A 21,746-nucleotide genomic window follows, 5' to 3' on the forward strand; every position below is an offset into this window, starting at 1 on the left:
CTCCCCCCAAAAAAAGGGGGTCACAAAGAGTCAGACACAACTGAAAAGGACTTAACAACAACTGACTTCCAACCCAGACAGAAACCCTTGAGCAGGGGAAAGTTGTAGAGATGTTTTAGCATCTTTTCAGGATAAGTTAGCTCCCTTGCCTTATTTTTCAACCTATAGTTTCTCTTCCAGAGGGTTGATCTTCACATTAGTACTTCCCTCCCAAGTTCTACCATGAGTCAATCACCTAAGCATACTCCATGGTCTTTTGTTGAATATATTCCCTGTCCTCATGGGGATCTACTTGATGTACATTTCTCTATTCTTACATATTCAACCATTTAAAATCTTACACATATCTCAATTTTATTTCTTTTTTGTTTTGTTTTCTTTTTTTTTTTATATCTGTCTCCCTCCCTCACTCCTCACTTCTAGTGCAGGCACTAGAGAAGGCCACAATTTGACACAGATTTATAAATATATTTAGAACCATACCATGCATACTTCTATTTATCAGTTCTTTCTCTGGAGGTGGACAGCATCTTCCTTCATAGATCTTTTAGAGTTATTTTGAGTATTTACAGTACTCAGAATAACTTGGGTGTTCACAATAATTCTTCAAACAATATTGCTGTTACTTTATACAATGTTCTCTTGGTTCTGCTCACTTCACTTTTCATTACTTCATGCAAGTCTTTCCATGTTTTTCTAAAATCAATCAGTACATCATTTCTTACAGCACAGTAGTACTCCATCACAATCACATACCACAACTTGTTCAGCCATTCCCCAATTGATGGGCATCCCCTCAATTTCTAGTTCTTTGCCACCAGATAGAGTGCTGCTATAAATATTTTAGAACATATAGGTTCTTTTTCTTTTTCTCTTATCACCTTGGGAAACAGACCTAACAATGGTATTGCTGGGTCAATGGGTCTACACAGTTTTATAACTCTTTGGGTATAATTCCAGATTTTTCCTCAAAATGGTTGGATCAGTTCACAGCTCCACCAACAATGAATTAGTGTCCCAATTTTTCCATATCTCCTCCAACATTTGTCATTTTCCTTGTCTTTAATTTTAGCCAACCTGATAGGTGTAAAATGGTATCTTAAGGCTGTTTTAATTTTCATTTATCAATAATGATTTAGAGCATTTTTTTTCAAGGCTGCTGACTTTATTAGTTTTTAAAAACTCTACAATGGCAGTGAATGTCCTTCTGCCAAAGTTATCCAAATGGCATAAAAGAGACCAAAGGTGGGAACTTAGGGGGTGAGGAAGCCACTCCAGAGACCCACCCAGGAAAGGTAATAACTATAGTCACTGGAATTTATGGGACAGGAGGCATGCTGAGGTGTGAGGGAGGCTTGAGTCAAAATGATGTTGGAGAGAGGAAGGTGTCCCAGGTGGGGGCGGCAGCAAAAATCTTTCATTGGGAGGTGGGAAGGAAGGGAGGGATGGGATTTCCCACTTGGGGGTGCTAACTGTGAAGACCCATCGAAGGGAGCAAGGGGTGGGGGGGTCGGCCCCCAGGCACGGGGCTCACAAGAAGGCATTGCACCATTCTCGAAGGCAGCCAAAGCAATCCCGAGACTGCTTGGCGTTAGCCCCACAGGTGTGTTTGAGCCACTCCTGGAAGAGGTCTTCATCTTTTTTCAGCACCAGGAACTGGCCCAGAACCACATAGGCCTTGTCGAAGCCCTTGGTCCTCCAGCTTCTTGCCCAGCACTTCTCCGATGCCCGCCAGGCTCCCCACGGGCTTCTCCCCCATGGGCTCGGCCACGAAGTCGCGGTGCTTCTGGGAGGTCGTCATGGCCCCTCGCCACTGACAGGCTCTGGCTAGGGCTCCAGCTGCAGGAACGGTCACCCTCCTACCAGTCACTCTCCGACCACCCAGCCTCTCCCGCCGCTGCCTCGAGACCGCACAGCGCATGCCGGCCCAGAGTATATGACTATATAGAGTTTTGATTTCTTCATCTAAAAACTTCCTGTTCATATCCTTTGAACATTTATCAATTGGGGAATGATTCATATTCTTATAGATTTCACAAAGCTCTTTACACATTTGAGATACGAGACCTTTATCTGAGAAGCTGTCTATAAAATTTTTCCCCTGATTTCCTGCTTTCCTTCTAATCTTGGCTACATTGGTCTTATGTGCACAGAAACTTTTTAATTTAATATAATCAAAATTATCCATTTTACAACTCACAATGTTCTCTATCTCGTTTATTCATAAATTATTTGTCTATCCATAAGTTTGATAGGTAATGTGTTCCATGTGCTTCTAATTTTCTCATGATATCTCCCTTTATACCTAGGTCATGTATCCATTTTGACCTTATCTAGGTAAATCGCGTAAGATATTGGTCTGTGCCCAATTTCTGCCACACTGCTTTCCAGTTTTCCCAATAATTTTTTTGCCAAATGATATATTCTTATCCCAAAGGCTTAAATCTTTACATTTGTCAAACACAAGGTTATTATAATCATTCACTATTGTGTATTGTATTTCTACTCTGTTCCACTGATTCACCTTTCTGTTTCTTAGCCAGTATCAGCTAGTTTTGATAATCAACGCCTTATAATATAGTTTAAGATCTCTTACTGCTAAACCTCCTTCCTTTACATTTTTTTTTCATTAATTCCTTTGATATTCTTGACCAGCGGTGGGGAACCTGCAACCTGAGGCCACATGTGGTCCTCTAGGTCCTCAAGTACCGCCCTTTGACTGAATCCAAATTTGTTCTGTGAAGTTTGGATTCAAAGGGCAGCACTTAGAGGACCGTATGTGACCTCGAGGCCACAGGTTCCCCACCTCTGTTCTTGACCTTTAGTTTTTTCAAATGAATTTTATTATTTTTTCTAGTTCAATAAAATGTTTTTTAAAAATTATTTCATTAAAATAATTGGGACAGCATTGAATAAGTAGATTAGTTCAGGTAGAATTGTCACTTCTATTACATTGACTCTACCCACTCATGAACAATTAATATTTCTCCAATTATTTAAATCTGACTTTATTTGTATAAAAAGTGGCTTATAATTAGGTCCATGTAGTTCCTGAGTATACTCATATATACATCAGGTATACTCCTAGGTATTTTATACTGTCTACAGTTTTTTTTCCTTTAAATGGCCTATCTTTTACTATCTCTTCTTGCATGATTTTATCGGTGATGTATAGAAACGCTGGTGTTTTATGTGGATTATTTTACATTTTATATTTTATATCTTGCTACTCTTCTAAAATTATTGTTTCAGCTAACTTTTTAGTTGAATTGCTAGGATTTTCCAAGTATATCATCATATCACTTGCAAAAAGAGATAGTTTTATTACCTCATTGCCTATTCTGAATCCTTCAATTTCCTTTTCTTTTATTGCTATTGCTAGCATTTCTTGGTGATAATGAACATCCTTGTTTCACTCCTGATCTTATTGGGAAGGCTTCTAGCTAATTCCCGTTACAAATAATGTTTGCTGATGATTTTAGGTAGATGCTTCTTATCATTTCAAGGAAAAATCCATTTTTACCTATCCTTTCAAGTGTCGTTAACAGGAATGAATGTTGTATTTTGTCAAAAGCTTTTTGTCTGCATCTTTTGATATATGGTTTTTGTCGATAAAATAAATTATGTTAATAGTTTACCTTATGTTAAACCGTTCCTGAATTCCTGGCATAAATCTCACTTGGTCACCATGTATAATCTTTGTGATATATTGTTGTAGTTTCCTGGCTAGTATTTTACTTAGGATTTTTGCATCCATACTTATTAATGAAATTGGTTTATAATTTTCTTTTTCTGTTTTTACTCTTCCTGGTTTAGGTATCAGCACCATATTTGTTTCATAAAAAGAATGTGGTAGGACTCCTTCTTTGCCTATTATTCCAAATAATTCATTTAATATTGGAATTAGTTGATCTTTAAGTGTTTGGTAGAAATAATTTATAAATCTATCTTGTCTTGGTGCTTTTCTCCTAGGAAGCTTATATATGATTTGTTCAATTTCTTTTTCTAAAATTGATTTATTTAGATATTCTATTTCTTCCTCTGTTAATCTAGGCCTTTTATATTTTTATAAATATTCTTCCACTTCACTTAAATTGTTGTTCATTGGCATGTAATTGGGCAAAATAACTCTTTATAATTGCTTTGATTTCATCTTCATTACTGTTATATTCACCCTTTTCATGTTTGATACTAGTAATTTGGTTTTCTTCTCTCTTTTTAAAAATCACATTAACCAATGGTTTATCGATTTCATTGTTTTTTCCCCAAAAAACCAATTTCTAATTTTATTAATTCAATCATTTTCTTACATTCCATTTTATTAATTTCACCTTTAATTTTTAGGATTGCCAATTTGGTGTTTAACTGGGGATTTTTAATTTGTTCTTTTCTAGTTTTTTTAATTGCACACTCAATTTATTGATCTGCTCTCTATTTTATTGATGTATGCATTTAAAGGTGTAAATTTTACTTTGAGCACTGCTTTTGCTGCATCCCATAGGTTTTGGTATGTTATTATTATCATTGTTTTTATGACTTATTCTTTTACCCACTTTTTTTTAAAGATTAGGTTATTTAAGTCTCCAGGTAATTTTTAAGTTATATTTCTATGGTCTCACATGAAATATAATTTTTGCATTATGATCTAAAAAGAATGCATTTAATATTTCTGCTTTTCTGCATTTAACTATAAAGTTTTTATGCCTTAATATATGGTCAATTTTTGTAAAGGTACCATATACTGCTGGAAAAAGGGTATATTCCTTTTATTCCCATTCAATTCTCTCCAGATACCTATCATATCTGGCTTATCTAAGATTTTATTCATCTCCTTGACTTCTTTCTTATTTTTTTTGTTAGGTTTATCTAGTTTTAAGAGGGGAAAGTTGAAGTCCCCATTATTATAGTTTTGCTATCTATTTTCACCTGTAATTCATTTAGTTTTCCTTTTAAAAATCTAGATGCTATAGGGTATATAGGTTTAGTAATGATATTATTTCATTATCTATGGTACCTTTTTCATAATGTAGTTTCTCTGTTTATCTAGTTTAATTAAATCTATTTCAGCTTTAACTTTGTCTGAAATCATGATTGTTACTTTTTTTTTGCATTAGTTGAAGCATAATAAATTCTTCTCTAGCCCTTTATTTTTACTCTATGTGTATCTCTCATTTTTAAATGTGTTTCTTGTAAACTACATATTGTCAGATTCTGGCTTTTAATCTATTCTGCTATCATTTTCCATTTCATGGGTGAGTTCATCCTATTCACATTCAAAGTTACAATTACTAGTTGTGCATGTCCTACCATCTTATTTTTTCCTCAGTGTTTATCCTTCTCTCCCTCTTTTTACCCTATCCCTCTTCAAATGTCTAATTTACTTCTAACCACTGCCTCCCTAATCCACACCCCTTCTAAGAATCCTCCCTTATCCTTTCCCTTTACCCTCCTATTCCTTAATCAACCCACCTTCATAAGGTTACCTCCCTCTTCTCTCCCCCTTCTAAGAATCCTTCCCTTATTCTCTCTCCTTACCCTATTTCTTGATCTGCAATGCCTTCTGAGAATCCCTCACTTATCCTATCCCCTCACCCTCCTATTTCTCTGTAAATTAAGAAGACTTTTATACCCTTCTACATGCATATGTTATTACTTCTTTAACCCAGTTCTGATGAGAATAAGGTTCTAGCACAACCAGCCCTCCATCCCTTCCTGCCTCTACTGTAGCAGTTCTTCTATTCACACTTCATTTGTATGAGACAAATGCTTCATTTCATTTCTCCCTACCCAATTTTATTAGAATCGTCCCATCAAACTCAGTTCAACCCAAAGGCTTCTATCTATGTATGCTCTTTCAAACTATCCAAGTAATGGTAACATTCTTAAGAGTTACATTATAGATACATACATACATACATACACACACATATATATATATATCTGTATCTAGTATATACTATAGATATAGTATATATCTATAGTATATCTATATATATAGTATATAGATACTATAGATATATAGTTACATAGATAACATTTTCCCATGTAAGAAGTAAACATTTTGACCTCATTAAATTCTTTATAATTGGCCTTAAATGTTTACCTTCTTATGTTTCTCCTGAATCTAGGAGGTCAAATTTTCCATTTGGTTCTGTTTTTTTCTTCACAAATACCTGAAAGTCCTTTAATTCATTAAATAACTATTTTCCCCCATTCAGGATTATACTCAGTTTTGCCGGGTAAGTTATTCTTAGTTGCAAACCCAGCTCCTTTGCTCTTTGGAATATAATGTTCCATGCCCTTTAGTCTTTTAATGTAGAAGTTGCTAAATCTTGTGTTATCCTGACAGTAGCTCAACACTATTTAAATTGATTTTTTTTCCTAGTTGCTTGTAGTATCTTCTCCTTGACCTAGGAGTTTTCAAACTCAGTTATGATGTTCCTGTGAGCTTTCATCTTGGGATCTCTTTCAGTTGGTGATTGGTGGATTTTTTCTATTTCTATTTTACCTTCTCATTCTAATACTTCAGGGTAATTTTCCTTAATAATTTCTTGAAGTATAGTATCTAGACTCTTTTTTTTAATCATAATTTTCAGGTAGTCCAACAATTCTTATATTGTCTTTCCTCAATCTTTTCTCCAGGTCAGTTGTTTTTCTAATAAGATGTTTCATGTTTTCTTCTATTTTTTTTTCATTCTTTTGATTTTGTTTTATTATTTCTTTGTGTCTTATGAAGTCATCAGCTTTCCCTTTCCCAATTCTAATTTTTAAGGAGTTATTTTCTTCTGTAAGTTTTTTGATCTCTTTTTCCAATTAGCTTTCTTTTCATAATTTTCTTGCTTTTCTTGCATTACTCTTAATATTTTTCCTAATCTTTTTTCTCAATCCATCTTATTTGATTTTTAAAGTCCTTTTTTAAGCTCTTCCAAAAATTCTTTTTGGGCTTGTGACCATTTTGCTTTTTTCTTTGAGATAGAAATAGCTCTTTTAACTTCACTATTTTCTTCTGAGTTTGAACCCCAATCTTCTCTACCACTTTAGTAGCTATCTATGGTTGGTTTCTTTCTCTTTTGTTTACTCATATTTCTTTTTAGTGGTTTATTTCTCATCTGTTAACTTTGTGTTAAAGATGGGCTCTAGTCCTGAGGTGTGGGGGATAATATCTCAGGTTTCAGGTTTTTTGTGCTGTTGTTTTCTGAGCTGTATCTCAGGGCCTAACCTCAAGTACTCCTCTCTGCCCCAGAGTCACAACCAGGGCCCCCAGCAGTGCTATCACCCCAAAAGCTCTTGCTCTCTGCAGTCTCTCTGGTGGCTGCAAACTTCAGCTCAACCCTCTACCCTGGAACCAAAACCAGGGACTCCACTCTCCTGAGAGTGCCTGCAGCCAGCAGGGTCCCTGCCCTCTGTGACCACACTCAATGGCATGTACTCTTTCCTTCTCACCTATAGCCACAGCCTAGGACCATGCCCAGTTAGCACACTTGGGCCTGGTGTCCAGTACCAGTGGAAAGCCCTTCAACCTTCCCTTGGTCAGCCATCTGTGGGGTGAGAAGCTGAGTCTGTGGCCTACACAGCTGTCCCCAGGGCTTGTTTGTTGATTCAGCTCCCCCCCCCCCAGGCTTTTTATTTGCTGATTCGGTATCTTCCCAGAGATATTTGCACTTCAATCAGGCCAAGCTATCACCCTAGGAGGTCAAGTCATTCCTAATATCCTCCTAAGTTGCGTATGGCAGACAACTGCTTTACTCTGACTTTTAATTGTTTCTACCACTCAAAGTTCACTTTAAGGCATTATATTATATTGTTTGTGGGGGGATTTAGGAGAGCCAGGTAATTTACTGCCTTATTCTACCATCTTCCTATAATCTTCTCCCAATCATCTCAATTTCATTTCAACTTCTCCTTTTCAGATTCTAATTTTTTTTTTGCTTTTTGGTGAGGCAATTGGGGTTAAGTGACTTGCCCAGGGTCACACAGCTAGTAAGTGTTAAAGTCTGAGGATGGATTTGAACTCAGGTCCTCCTGTCTCCAAGGCCAGAACTCTATTCACTGCGCCACTTAGCTGCCCCTCAGAGTCTAATTCTAAGAACATTATAATAGCATCACTAAGAACTCTTGTTTTCAAAGTTGCATTACATTCCCTAACACTACTTTCCAAACACTATCATTAACTCAGCAAAACAGAATTAACTTTTTACTTTGAGATTAAGCCAGTCACCTTTTTTGGTTCTAACATTGGTTGTTTGTCTGAAAGCACTGTAGATTATATTCATCCACTTCCCTCCCAAGGCAAACAGTGTTGTGAATATAATGGAAACTTTCAAGGTTTTGCCAGGTAATAATACTGATCATTAATAATCATCGTCCAAGGTTCTCAAATACTCAAATAAATCTCTGATTTCATTGCTGCATATATTACTTCCAAAGAGAAGAGATGAACAGTACTTGGCACATAGGAGGGATTTAATAAATGTTCCTTATTTTCCTTTCTGCTTTCCTTCCCTCTCTACTTCCTTCCTTTCTTTCTTCCTATGATTCAGATCTTAACCCATCCATACTTGTCTACCTTATGTGATTTTCACCAATGTTCTCCCATGAGTTTGTCATAGGGATTCCACCCAACATATTGAGTGACATATGAGCTTTCTCCTAACATCCTGAGAATAACAGTGGAGCCCATGGGCTGTGCATCATGTAGCCCCAACTCTTCACCACATTATCAGATTATATTCTTTTTCACTCTTAAAATTTGTTGATGATACCCTTCACTCTTGTTTCTCCTTCATAACTTGTTTGTAATATGTTATAGCCTGTTGTGCCCACTATGAATCTCTCAGATCTTTTTGGATAATAATTCAAGTTCCAATTCTGCAGGGACTGTAGCAATCCATGACTAGTAGCTAAAAAAGAACACTGAAAGAGAGCTGGTATTATAAAGATGGGCCTTGTTTCATGGAAAGGCTTGGGGTTATCAAGTTACTATTTTGCAACTTTCCAAAGATGATGTAGCCCATTGCCTTCCTCTCCAATTCTTGTTCAGCTCATTAATTTATATGTATACATACACTGACCAAGATGCGCTAATAGATTGCTGGTCAACAAACATTTATTAAACACCATGTGAATGCCCCACTGTGCTCAATGCTGGGGATGGAAAGAAAGGCAAAAATCACAGTCCCTGCTCTCAAGGAGTTCATATTCTGTTCTAATGAGAGAGACAACATGCAAATAACTATGTCCATACAAGATATGCACAGTATAGATAGAAGGTAATCTCAGAGGGAAAGCACTAGCATTGGGGGGACCAGGAAGTGTTCCTGTAGAAGATGGATTTGAGCTGTTTTGAAGAAAACCAGGAAGGTAGGCTTGGGAAGTAAGGAGTATTCATACATCAAGATGGGAAATGGAGTTTCATGTATGAGAAACAGGATGTAGGTCAGTGCAGCTAGATCAAAGAATATTATGTAGAGGGGAGTAAAGTAAGTGCAAGAAGACTGGAAAAACAGGAAAGCCAGATGGTAAAGTGCTTTAAAAGCCAAATAGAGGACATTTTATTCAATCCTGGAGGTAATAGGGAGCTACTAGAGTTTTGTGAGAAGGGAAGGGTGACATAGTCACTCCTGTGCTTTAGGGGGAAAAGTTTACTTTGCCAGCTAAATAGAGAATTGATTAGAATAGGGAAAAATTTGAGGCAGAGAGACAAGTTAGAAGACTATTGCAATTGTCCAGTCAAAATGTGATGAGTGCATGTACTAATACTATGTGGCTATATGGGTAGAGAGAAGGGGATGGCATATATAAAAAATATTGTGAAGGTAGAAATGACAAGATATAGCAACAGATTGTATACATGGAGTGAATATAAATGAGGATTTGAGGATGACATCAACGTTGTAAACTAGGGTGACTAGGAGAATGACCCCAGTAACCCCAATAGTAATTTTGGCAATAATGATGTCAAAAAAAGGTGGCCATTAAAACATTTTTTAAAATGCACAGAAGAGAACAAAATAAAGTTCAGAAGAAATTACAGAGAAGCAAAATAATTTTTAAAGTAATATGTTGAATGAGTATGCTTTTCATGTTTTTTAAACATTCATTTAAAAAAATTTTTAATTCCAAATTTTCTCCCCCCACCCACCCATTGAGAAGGCAAGCATATTACATACTTTTTAAAAAAGCAAGTGGGACTGAACGAACATTCAGAGTTTCATATACAAATTTCTTTTTGTGTCCTGCTGTATATCTGAAAAGGGTCTTTCCCACATGTGCCCCCTGTGCTGTTCAGAATGAGGGGGCTGGGAAGATAAATGAGACTGAGGAGCCATCAGACAACAGAACCAGGAGAGAGCAATGTTATGAAAAACTTGAGATGAACCTATTTAGGACAGGGGAATTGACAGTGTCAAAGGCTACAGAAAAATCAAATTTGAGGATTGAAAAAAGGCTTTTGGATTTGACTATTAAGAGATCGCTGCTATCTTTGGAGAAATCAGTTCATTGGAATGATGTAGTCAGAACTCAGTGCAGAGGGTTTAGAAGAGTAAGTGAAGAGAGCTAGTAGAGGCACCTAGTGCATAGCTTTCTCAAGGAGCTGAAAGGAGGAGGAGAAAGGTAGGATGGTAGCTAGTGGGGATGCATGTCATAGCCAAGACTATAGTAGTCATCTTTCATTCACTTAGTTTTTCCTGTATGCAGAATCAAGCCAAACTCTTTAGAATGATTCTAGATGCCTTTTCAAAGGTTCTGCTGGTGTTCTGGGTTTTGGTGTAATCAGTATATCATCTGTCTCCTAATTTTCCATCAACTGCTCTGATGCTTGCTCTGGATTCCAGGAACATCATGCCTTCCCCAAGATAAGTTTGTCACCTGGAATCTTATCGTTTGTTTGATATTCAGCACCTCAGTATCCCTGTCCCCTCTGACTGGAGGGCTGGAGGTCAGAGTAATAAACACCCAAAGCCTTCCCTCTATAATGCAAGAGCTCAGAATAACTCCACATTTTCCATTGGTTGCTCTAGTTTCCACTTAACAAATGGTGGCCTCTCCCACCCCCTTTTCCAGCTTCCTTTTGTGTATTATCTTCCCCCTTTAGATTGTAAGCTCCTTGAGGGTGAGGATTATTTTTTTATTTGTATCCCCAGCACTTGACACAGTGCCTGGCATATAGTAGGCGCTTAAAAATATTTACTGACTATGATTATGACTATGTAAAGTTGCACCTGGAGAATCTCACAATCAGGAATCCCTCCTTTAATTGGATTCTTCACCAGATCTCCTTCATGATGGTGGGAAACATCTTTAGTGAGCTTAACCACAGACGTCTTCAGGCTACACATCCTTGACCAGACTCGTGCCTTAGAGCCCCGCACTTCTGACTAGTGCCAGTTTTCTCTAATTAGCCTACCTATCCCCACCATTATGCTGCTCTTCATGTGCTCCCTTCTTCTCCTCTGCTTTTCACTCCTGGCTCTGGGAACAGTAATCAAATCACACTACCATTTCTGAAAAGAACATGTCAACCCAATTGTCCTATAGCTCCACTCACCAACTCTATGACTTTCAATATAAAACACTGCTCCCAGGATGCCATTCTTCAATATGTATGGTCTTTCCTTATTAGGGTATAAGTTCTTTGAGGACAAGGGCTATCTTTCTTTTGTTTGCCCAAAACTTACTAAGTTTGCTTAATAAATGCTTTTGTATAACATTTATAAATGTTTCATATTTTAATTGAAATTAATGATCTAAGGGTGGCCAAATGATGTTTCCTCTGTTGTTAGCATCTTTCAAGGAATATTGCATGATTTTTAAATATGCATAAGAAATACCTTGTTGGAGAACTTTTATGGTGGTATTTTGCTCTACTGAATCAAATGTTTTAGAAGTCCAATGATAATCTTGCTTGTGAAAACCTGCCTAATGCATGCTACTATCTTCATTATGGTTTCATGTACAGTGCTTTTTCTGTACTTCTATGTATATGGAACTATATGTTTGATGTTGTCAAGTAGAAAATAACAAAATTTTTAAAAAGCAAGTAAAAGATAACCTTGAAATATATATAGACCATTCTCATTAACATTTTATATAAATGAGAAAGAATATGGGTGAGTATCCAGGATTGACAATATTTTACATATATATATGTAGGTTTTTATTTTTCAAGGCACCTGAAAAAAAACATTCTTCAGTTCTACAAGCATTTGTTAAATACCTGTTACGTGCAAGACACTGGGGATATGGGGATACAAAAACAGTCCTTGCCATCAAAGAGCTAATACTCTACAGGGGGAGCAACATGAATACAGATAAACAAATATAATACATCTAAAGTAAATGCATCAGAAGTTTTGGGGGGAGACATACTTGAACTGGGCTTTGGAGGGAGCTAGAGATTCTGACAGGCAAAGGAAGAGAGCAACTCTAGGTATGCAGGACAGTCTGCGAAAAGGCAAACATATGAGATAGAATGTCATCTATGAAGAACAGCAAACAGGCCAGTTTGATTGGACTATAAAATCTGTATGAGGGGGAATAACGGAAGAAGTTCAGAGACTGGAGCCACATTGTGAAGAGTTTTAAATGCTGGAGGAATTTGTATTCTTTCCTAGTGCTTATAATCCTATGAATATGCCGGGCAGGTAAAACCCTCATTTTACAGAAAAGAAAACTAAGGTTTAATTGGAGAAGTGGAAGTAACTTCTCTAAAGTCAAACAACTAGTAAACAGAAAGACCACAACTATTTTTGTTTGTTCAGTCATTTCAGTTGTGTACGAGTCTATGACCCCATTTGGGGTTTTCTTGGCAAAGATACTAGAGTGGTTTGCCACTTCCTTCTCCAGCTCAAAAGAGGTAACTGAGGCAAACAGGACTAGGTGACTTGCCCAGGGTTATACAGCTAGCAAGTGTCTGAGACCAGATTTGAACTTGGGAAAATGAGTCTTCCCGACTTCACACCCAAAAGGCCTTTTGGGTAGCTGCCAAAAATGTAGAAGATGGGGTTAAACAGGTACTGACTCAAGGGCACATTACGGAACTGCATTATAAAAGTCTTGATATGAGCTTTAAAAAAAGTCTCTTAAAATCAGAGTTCAAAAACAATTCTGAGTGAGTCCTAATTACTTCAATTTTGGCTGAAGTTTTACTATACACACTTACGACAATGGTTCAAAAAGGTTCATCAGTTTTGCTAGATGTTACAAAATTTTGCCTTCCTAAACAGCAAGTTTGCAAGCATCACCATTTATTAGTCTACTCTCACCTCTTCCCCATTTCTTCCACACACTGCGGGATTTTAGGACTCCCTAGCCTAGCCCAAATGCTCAGTGGGAGTTTGCTATCTGTCATTACAATTGGAATCAGAACAGCAGCTCTATTGGCTGAAAGTCTAGGGGAAGTAACAATAGGTATAGGGGTGGTGGAAGGAGGCCAGAGAGAAGAGAAGAGGAATCTCAAGGCCCAAGTAAAGGGTCAAAAGGTCAAACTACTTAAGAACCCTATTTTGTTGCCAACTTAAACAATCAGTTTGCCAAGGTTCCTCAAATAAGAACACTATGCCTCAACCAACGAAAGAACCACTGACCTAGAATAAACTTTTGTTTGTTTTTATGGATCCAGAATTTGTTAAGTTTCTTGGACTGATTTTTTGATATGTAGAAGCTGTTTGGTTAATTTTATTCCTTCAATTTGACATTTAAGCACCTACTGTGTACAGGACACTGTGGCAGGCATTAGGAGAAATGCAAAGTTTCAGTAGGTCAATGACTGTTCTCATGAAATGTTTTTTCTCTATATTTACATAAAGAGGAAATAACATTATTTCAAAGTCCTCATACTCCACAAAATGCAGGTTCTCCTAACTTTATTGAAAAGTAATTTTATTTCCTAGAGTAAGTCTACTTCTTAGGAATTACACAATTAACTGGCTATCCAATACAGAATCCACCCATTCCCCTTTCTATTATTAGATCAAATTACAGTAACAGATTTTAGGGTTTGGGAGAAGCAATTGCAAAAACTATTTGTGTGACCTTTCAGAAATCAATGCTGAAATTTAGGACTAGAAATCTGTCCCAAACTTAGTTTATTGTGATGACTAACCAGAATCAAGTCTCATTCTCTCTGGCCCTCCCCAATATCTTCCTGTGATATAACAAACCTATATTGAATTGAATGGCATTTAAAATCAGGATCAAGGACTAGCTTAAACTCAGCAAGTACCCTTTCCCACAGCAGCTGCCAGATAGGAGTAAATCCCACAAATTCCCTCCTGCTCCAAAACCTTGAAGCCTTGAGGATATGAGAGGCCAAACTGAGCCTTCTAAATCAAAGCTCTTCTGAACTTATATACAGTGATGCCCTAAGACTACCAGCAGTTTCTCTATCTTCTTCCCTCTGAGTTTTGGTCAAATTGACTATATGATACTTCAAGATTGTGAGGTGTTCAGTTTTTCTGTTTTTTTGAATTTCAAACATTCAGGTATAGGTTCACTTAGATTTTTTCCTTCCATCATTTATATGAGACACACCTTTTTTTTTTTTTTACTCAAGCTATTTTTATATATTCTAATTTGGGTCAATAATATTTCACAATAGCTTGAAATTCAAACCAGAAATGTGAATATAAATGAAGTGCCAAAATCAGTGATATGAGGTAGTCAATAACATGCCACATGTATTTACTGGCTAAATTCTCCCACCTCACTCTTTACCCTTAATATTTCCCTTTAAGAGAAGAGATGGAGAGGATGATGCAAACATCTAGGTACTGGTCCACTACCTCATTTGAAAACCCTTCATTAAAGGAAATCATCCCAAAGCCCCTTTAAGAGTCAATGGCATTCCTGGCCTTTGCCACATCTCAAATATTCAAAGAGTCAATCAGAATCACAACTGTTCACAAGTTTGAATTACTTGTTGATGCAAGACTGCATTGCCTTGTCCACAGGTGGCCTGACCTACTTTTGTGACTAAATTTCTTCACGGTCTCTGAAGGGAGTCCAAGTTCTCCTCAACTGCAGAGGAATTTTGGGAAATTTCCTCTTCTATCTTCACTGAAGGGCTGGGTTCCTAGTACTAATACTGGAAGCTCCTCTTGGTCTGGATATCATCAAGAATCTGCTGCAATTCCTCATCTTCAAATCGACCTTCCAGGCTGCAAGAGAACCAAACTGACCAATCAATGAGAGTGAAGATGCTTTTTTCTTAATCTTAAGAATTCCACAACCTCTCAGCTTCCCTATACCAATTTTCAACACTACTTGCCTACCACCTTTTCATTTAAGCCTAAAGATGACATTTCCCAGTTATAACGAATGGTTTCCTCATTAGTCATTTTTCGTTTTGTTTTGTTTTTTGGTTAGGCCATGGGGTTAAGTGACTTTCCCAGGGTCACACAGCTAGTGTTACGTGTCTGAGGCTGGATTTGAACTCAGGTCCTCCTGAATCCAGGGCCAGTCCTCTATCCACTGTGCCACCTAGCTGCCCATCATTAGTCATTTTTCAAATCTTAGATACAAAACCTGACTTTTCTTTCAATCTTTCTCTCCACCACAGTTTAATATTAGGTAAGGAAAATTAAGAATTCACATGCACAGGCCTAAATAATTTACGTTTCTTTTTACTGAGGCTTTTTGTTTGTGTATCACATTAGTTTTTGAATATAGCTTTTCTTTCTCCCCTATCCAGTGAGCCTTCCCTTGAAACAGATTGAAAGAGGGGAAGTAGGCAAAACAGTTCAGCAAAACCAATCAACACATCAACTGCATCTGATGTAATTATGTAACAGTCTACACCCACAGTCCCCCATCTTTCTAATGGAAGAAGATGGGTATATTTTCATCCCTTATGGGGGGCCAAGCTTGATGATTACAGTTACAAAGCATTCCATTTTGTTAGTTTCCTTGACCCTGAATTAGTTCTTACCTTGGAATCAGAGCCTTAGCCTCTTCTGCTGTCTCAGGACAAAGGTTTGCTAAACAGGCCAACTCAAACTTATGGAGCTTTTTCTGGAGTAACAAACTGAACAGAGAGAATATGATATAAAAAAAAAGAAAGAATGACAGCACAAAATCATTCACTCAGAAAGTATATATTGAACACCTACTACATACTAGGTGTTGTAGGGTGTCATAAAAGAAAGAACACAACCCCTTCACAGATACTGCCTGAATATAGTTAATGTTAGCAAAGGACCTCCCATTCAAATGTCTTCCTCTGCCTGCATGGGCAATATGGAACATCAAGAATGGCAAAGAGAAGGCTGAGATAAGGAAGTTAAGAAAAGAATAGTATCTGTGGTTAGGTTAGCTTATTACTAAGACCCAACAACACAGAACATACACTAGTAAGAAGGCAGTATTTTTCAGGGACCTAAAATTAATCTACTTTTGCCTGCAATAGATTCTGGTGTTGTTTGCTATTGTTTCCTTTTTTCTTACTTCAAAATTCATGCCAAATCCATAATGCCAGGTATTCTCTATTAAAAATCCTCTGAGGGGATGTGGAAAAATTGGGACATTAATATACTGCTGGTGGAACTATAAACTGATCCAATCATTTTAGAGAACAATCTGAAATTATGCCCAAAGTGTTAAAAAAAAACAACTGTGTTTTAAAAAAGTGTTATAAAACTTTGACCCAGAGATAATTAGGTGTGTTTGCCAAGATGATCAGGGAAAAAGGAAAAGAACCTATATATTCTTTTTGTTTGTTTGTTTATTTTGGCGAGGCAATTGGGGTTAAGTGACTTGCCCAGGGTCACACAGCTAGTAAGTGTCAAGTGGCTGGTCTGAGACAGGATTTGAACTCAGATCTTCCTGACTCAGGGCCCGTGCTCTATCCACTTCGCCACCTAGCTGCCCCCTATACATTCTAAAATATTTATAGAAGCTCTCTTGTGGTGGGAAAAAACATACTAGATATTGTAGGGTGTCATTAAAAGCTGGGATGCCCATCAATTGGGGAATGGCTAAACAAGATTCGGTATGTAATTGTGACAGAATATTACTATGCTGTAAGAAATGATGTGTTGGGGGCAGCTAGGTGGTGCAATGGATAGAGAGCACCGGCCCTGAAGTCGGAAGGACCTGAGTTCAAATCCGGCCTCAGACCAAACACCTGACACTTACTAGCTGTGTGACTCTGGGCAAGTCACTTAACACCAACTGCCTTAAATAAATAAATAAATAATTGATTAATTTAAAAAAAAAAAGAAAAAGAAATGATGTGCTGGCTGATTTTAGAAAAACTTGAAAAGACTTGCACAAAGTAATGAAAAGTGAAGTGAGCAGAACCAAGTAAACATTGTATAGAGAACAGTAATACTGTATGAAAAATAATTGTGAATAACCAACTTATTCTGAGTACTATAAATACTCAAATCAACTAAAAAGGACCTATGAAGATGCTATCCACCTCCAGAGAAAGAACTGATAAACAAAGTATGCATAGTATGGTTTTACATATATTTGTAAATTTGTGTCAAATGCTGGCCCTCTCTAATGTGTGTGAGGAGGAAGGGAGGCAGTTTTAACTTAAAGTATAACAAAAAAATTAAATTTTTAAAAAACCCTCTAAACTTTACCTTTGTTTTCCTAAATTGTTCAGCTCTTTGTAACTCTATTTGGGGTTTTCTTGGCAAAGATCCTGTAGAGGTTTACCATTTCCTTCTCCAGCTCATTTTACAGATGAGGAAATTGAGGCAAATAGGGTTTAAATGACTTGCCCAGGGTTACACAGCTAGTGTGAGGCTAGATTTGAATCCAGGAAGGTAAGTCTTTTTGACTCCAGACCTGGTACTCTATCCACTGTGCCACCTAGCTGCCCAAACATTAATCCATAAGAGAGCATTCTAAGTACAGGTGACCACAGCACATATCATTTCTTAATAAAATAATTTTCCTTTGGCACTTACCTCCGAACACTAGCAATGGTTTCCCTGTTTTTAAAACGACTAAAACGTGCAGTGTAATTTAAAGTTTTCATGAAAACCTCTGAAAGTTCTTGTTCATCCTCTGCACTTTCATTCTGTTGCTTTCGATGCTCTAGAAGCATGTGGACTTCGGAATTTAGAAGAGTTTCTGCTGTTTCAAACTCTATTAATGAGAAATAATAAATGTCAGTTCCACAAACATCACTTAAAATTCTGCTTCCAAATGTTAATTCTGCATCTGGAGCTGACTGTATGCCTGCCTCAACAAAAACTTGGAGGACATTTTTTTCTTGTCCAAGGTCTTATGACTCCACAACAAGTACTAAAATCACTGTATTTACATGTAACCAGCATTTTATTTTTTTACATCTTTCAAGTACGATAATAAAAACTATGACAGATAACATTTATATAGTGTTTACTATGGGCCAGGCACTGTGCTAACTGCATTATAATTATCTCATTTGATCCTCCCAACAACCCTAAGTTGTTGTGCTATATATGCTACTATTAATAGGTGCTATCATTATCCCTATTTTACAGATGAGGAAACAGGCAACAAGAGGTTAAGTGACTTGCCCAAGGTCACACTGCTAGTAAGAGTCTGAGGCCCAGACTTCCTGACAGCAGACCAAGCCTCCAGGTGCCTCCTGTCCCATCAATTATTTCCCATTTCTCACTCCACTCAATATATAGCACCAGTCCAAGCCAAGCTTCACTCTTCACCCTCCATCCTCGTCCCTGATGGGGGGCGGGAAGTGTCAGTCAATAAGCATTTCTGAAGCACCTACTACGTGCCAGAAACCGGTGCTAAGGGCTGGGGATACACAGAGAGATGAAAGGCAGTCCCTGCCCCCCAGGGGGGCTGCGAGGGCTACCAAAGAGCAGGATTCGGACAAGTTCCCCCGGAGCTGAGCAGCAGGAGGGAGGGACCGGCACTCCGGGGGGGCGAGGGGAAGCATTGCACGCCCCGGGGCAGCGGGCAAAGCCCGGGCCGAGGATGGAGCGTCTTGCGCGAGGAACAGCGAGAAAGGGCCCATTATGGGCTTTTTTTCCTTCCAGAAGGAAGCCGGCTCCGGTAAGCCGCTGACAGCCCGGACCCCCCGGGGGAGGGCGCCGGCTCCTCCAGCCCCCGCCTCCGCACCCCGGGGCACCGCCCCCCGGACCGCGAGGTACCCCTCAGCCCGGTCCTGCCCTCGCACGGGGCGGTCCCGCCTTAGGGTGGCGGGCTCCCCCAGGGAGGGAGGACGACCCCGGTCGGGGTGCGGGGTGCTCGCCCTCTCCCCCACCCCCGGGATCCGCAGCGCCCGCCGGGCGCACCTTTGGGGAAGACGAGCTGCGAGGCGTCTTCCTCCACATCGCCGGCGCGAGGGTCGCCGCCTCCGGCCGCCATCACGCTCCAGCTCCGCGCCAAAGGCGGGACCGGAAGCGGAAGTGCGCTGCGAAGGGAGGCGGGGGCTGGTCCCGGAGGGTGGGGCCGTCCGGCTGAAGGAAGAGGCCTAGGGGGCGCCATGTTAGCCACAGAGGTGGGGGAAAGCAGATCCTCAAAGGCTGGGCAGAAGTCATTCTTTCCTGCCCAGCATGATATTGCGCATGCGCACACCCACCCCACTGACTTGCTGGAGACCTTGCTCAGCCTGCAATCACACACCTATCCATGAACACTGCCGACTCTCTAGAAACTGACACTTCCCCAGAGGTGCACTCTAACAAACGCAGAGTAGACACACCTTAGGTTTGCATGGCACTATCTTCATAGAACAAATCATAGAATTTGGATCACAGAATTCAGAACTATTCCACATCCTTCCTTTCTTCTTTCCTTCCCTCTTTTCTTCCTTTCTGCGTCTATCTATTTAAGACCTAAAAAGGTGAAGTGACTTGTCTCAGGTCACCCTGTGAGTAGAGAAGAGAGGACTAGATCCCAGGCTTCCTGACTCTCATTCTTGTGCTCTTTTCATTGACTAAATTCTTACTCTTACCTTCATTGGGCACCTATATGCAAAGCTGGTGCTACTTTACTGGTTCAAATCTCCAACTCTGACCCTTACTACTTACGTGACCATAAGTGAATCACTCAACCATCCTGGGCCTCAGTTTCCTTATCTGTAAAGTGAGAGGGATAGGCTAGATATCCTCTAAGGTTCCTTCCACTTCTATTCACAGGTGTCTGACTCTTCTTGTTCCTGTGGACCATACTCTTCATGGGGTTTTCTTGGCAAAGAAATTGGACATTTCCTTCTCCAGTGGATTAAGGCAAGCGGACGTAAAGTGACTTGCTCAGGGTCACAAAAGTTAGTAAGTGCCTGAAACTGGATTTGAACTCAGGTCTTCCTGACTTTAGACTGTGTTCTATCTACTGAGCCACTGAAATGCCTGTTTTATGATTTTTTGTTGTTATTGAGTCATTTCAATGAAGTCTGACTCTTTGTGACCTGATTTTTGGGTTTTGTTGGCAAAGATATTGGAGTGGTTTGACATTTCCTTCTCCACTCATTTGACAGATGAGGAAACTGAGGCAAACAGGGTTAAGTGACTTGCTGAGGTTCACACAGCTAGTAAGTATCTGAGGGCAGATTTGAACTCATGAAAATGAGTCTTCTTCATTCCAAACCCATTGCTTTATTGTTCCACCTAGCTGCCCCCATCTTATGTTTAGATAACCTCTAAGATACCTTCTAGTCCTAACCCCATGATCCTCTGAGATTCAACATACATATATGTATACACATATGAAAATATGATCCTAAAGAACACAAAAGAGGAGGGGTACCTAGGTGGTACAGTGGATAGAGCTCTGGTCTTGGATTCAGGAGGACCTGAGTTAAAATCTGGTCTCAGACACTTGACACTAGCTGTGTGACCCTGGGCAAGTCACTTAATCCTGATTGCCTTGCCAAAAAAAAAAAAAAGAAAGAAAAGAAAAAAAGAATACAAAGGAGGGTTTTTGCCCCTTCTTGAAACAAAATCATTACCTTCCAGGAGCTTACAATCTAGGGAAAGCTGAGACATAACTAAAACATTAGATAGTTCCAATAAGTGATAGGCAGCTAGTTGGTCCACTGGTTAAGAGGGCTAGACTTGAAGCCAGGGAGATGAGTTCAGATTCTACCTGAGACATTTTTAGGAGCTCTGTGACTTCAGACAAGTCACTTAATCTCTCTGGGCCCCAGTTCCCCGGCGGTAAAATGATAACAATAATAGCTCCTACTTCACAGGGTTTCTATGAGGCCCAAATGAGGCAACATGTGTGCAGCACTTAAATGCTAACTATTATTATTATGAACCAATGTGAGTGGTACAGAATATAGGTCTATGGAAATTTCCAAGAGAATGGAGACATTACTCCTAAGTGGGATGACCATGGAGAACACCGAATCTGAGATGAATTGGTAGGATTTTGCCAGGCAGGTAAGAGGAATGATGTGAGTAAAGGCAAAGAGTCCAGAAAGTGAAACTTCCTGGTCAAGGTGATTAAGCCTAGTTTGTCCAGCAATGAAATTTCCAAAGGTTTTTATGTCCATTATCTCACTTGATCCCTGCAGCAACACATTGAGTCCCTTCCAGCCATCAGAAGCTGGGGTCTACTTACAGTCTATCTCCCAAATTCCAAGGGGCAGCTAGGTGGCTCAATGAATAGAGCACCAGCCCTGAAGTCAGGAGGACCTGAGTTCACCTCTGGCCTCAGACCAAACACTTGACACTTACTAGCTGTGTGACCCTGGGTAAGTCACTTAACCCCAATTGCATAAAAAAAAATTTTTTTAAATAAAAAATAAACTTAACCCCTACTTGACTGGACTGCTTTTT

At 39.0% G+C, this 21,746-nt stretch overlaps 1 protein-coding gene and 1 pseudogene across 1 annotated transcript; both read right to left on the reverse strand.

Moving 5' to 3' along the window:
* Positions 1 to 1,530: 1,530 nt before the first annotated feature.
* Positions 1,531 to 1,801, reverse strand: LOC114037694 (annotated as a pseudogene).
* Positions 1,802 to 14,516: 12,715 nt separating this feature from the next.
* On the reverse strand, positions 14,517 to 19,340 carry POLR2D (RNA polymerase II subunit D). The gene is made up of 4 exons (XM_027854659.1): positions 19,257 to 19,340; positions 17,919 to 18,099; positions 15,929 to 16,024; positions 14,517 to 15,158 (listed from the first exon to the last, which is right to left on the reverse strand). Exons 1-4 carry the CDS (start codon positions 19,327 to 19,329, stop codon positions 15,080 to 15,082), a joined length of 429 nt encoding a protein of 142 aa, XP_027710460.1. The 5' UTR covers positions 19,330 to 19,340; the 3' UTR covers positions 14,517 to 15,079.
* Positions 19,341 to 21,746: the final 2,406 nt, after the last annotated feature.

Source organism: Vombatus ursinus, unplaced genomic scaffold, assembly GCF_900497805.2.
Source record: "Vombatus ursinus unplaced genomic scaffold, bare-nosed wombat genome assembly UNPS02010548.1, whole genome shotgun sequence".
Classification (NCBI taxonomy): domain Eukaryota; kingdom Metazoa; phylum Chordata; class Mammalia; order Diprotodontia; family Vombatidae; genus Vombatus; species Vombatus ursinus.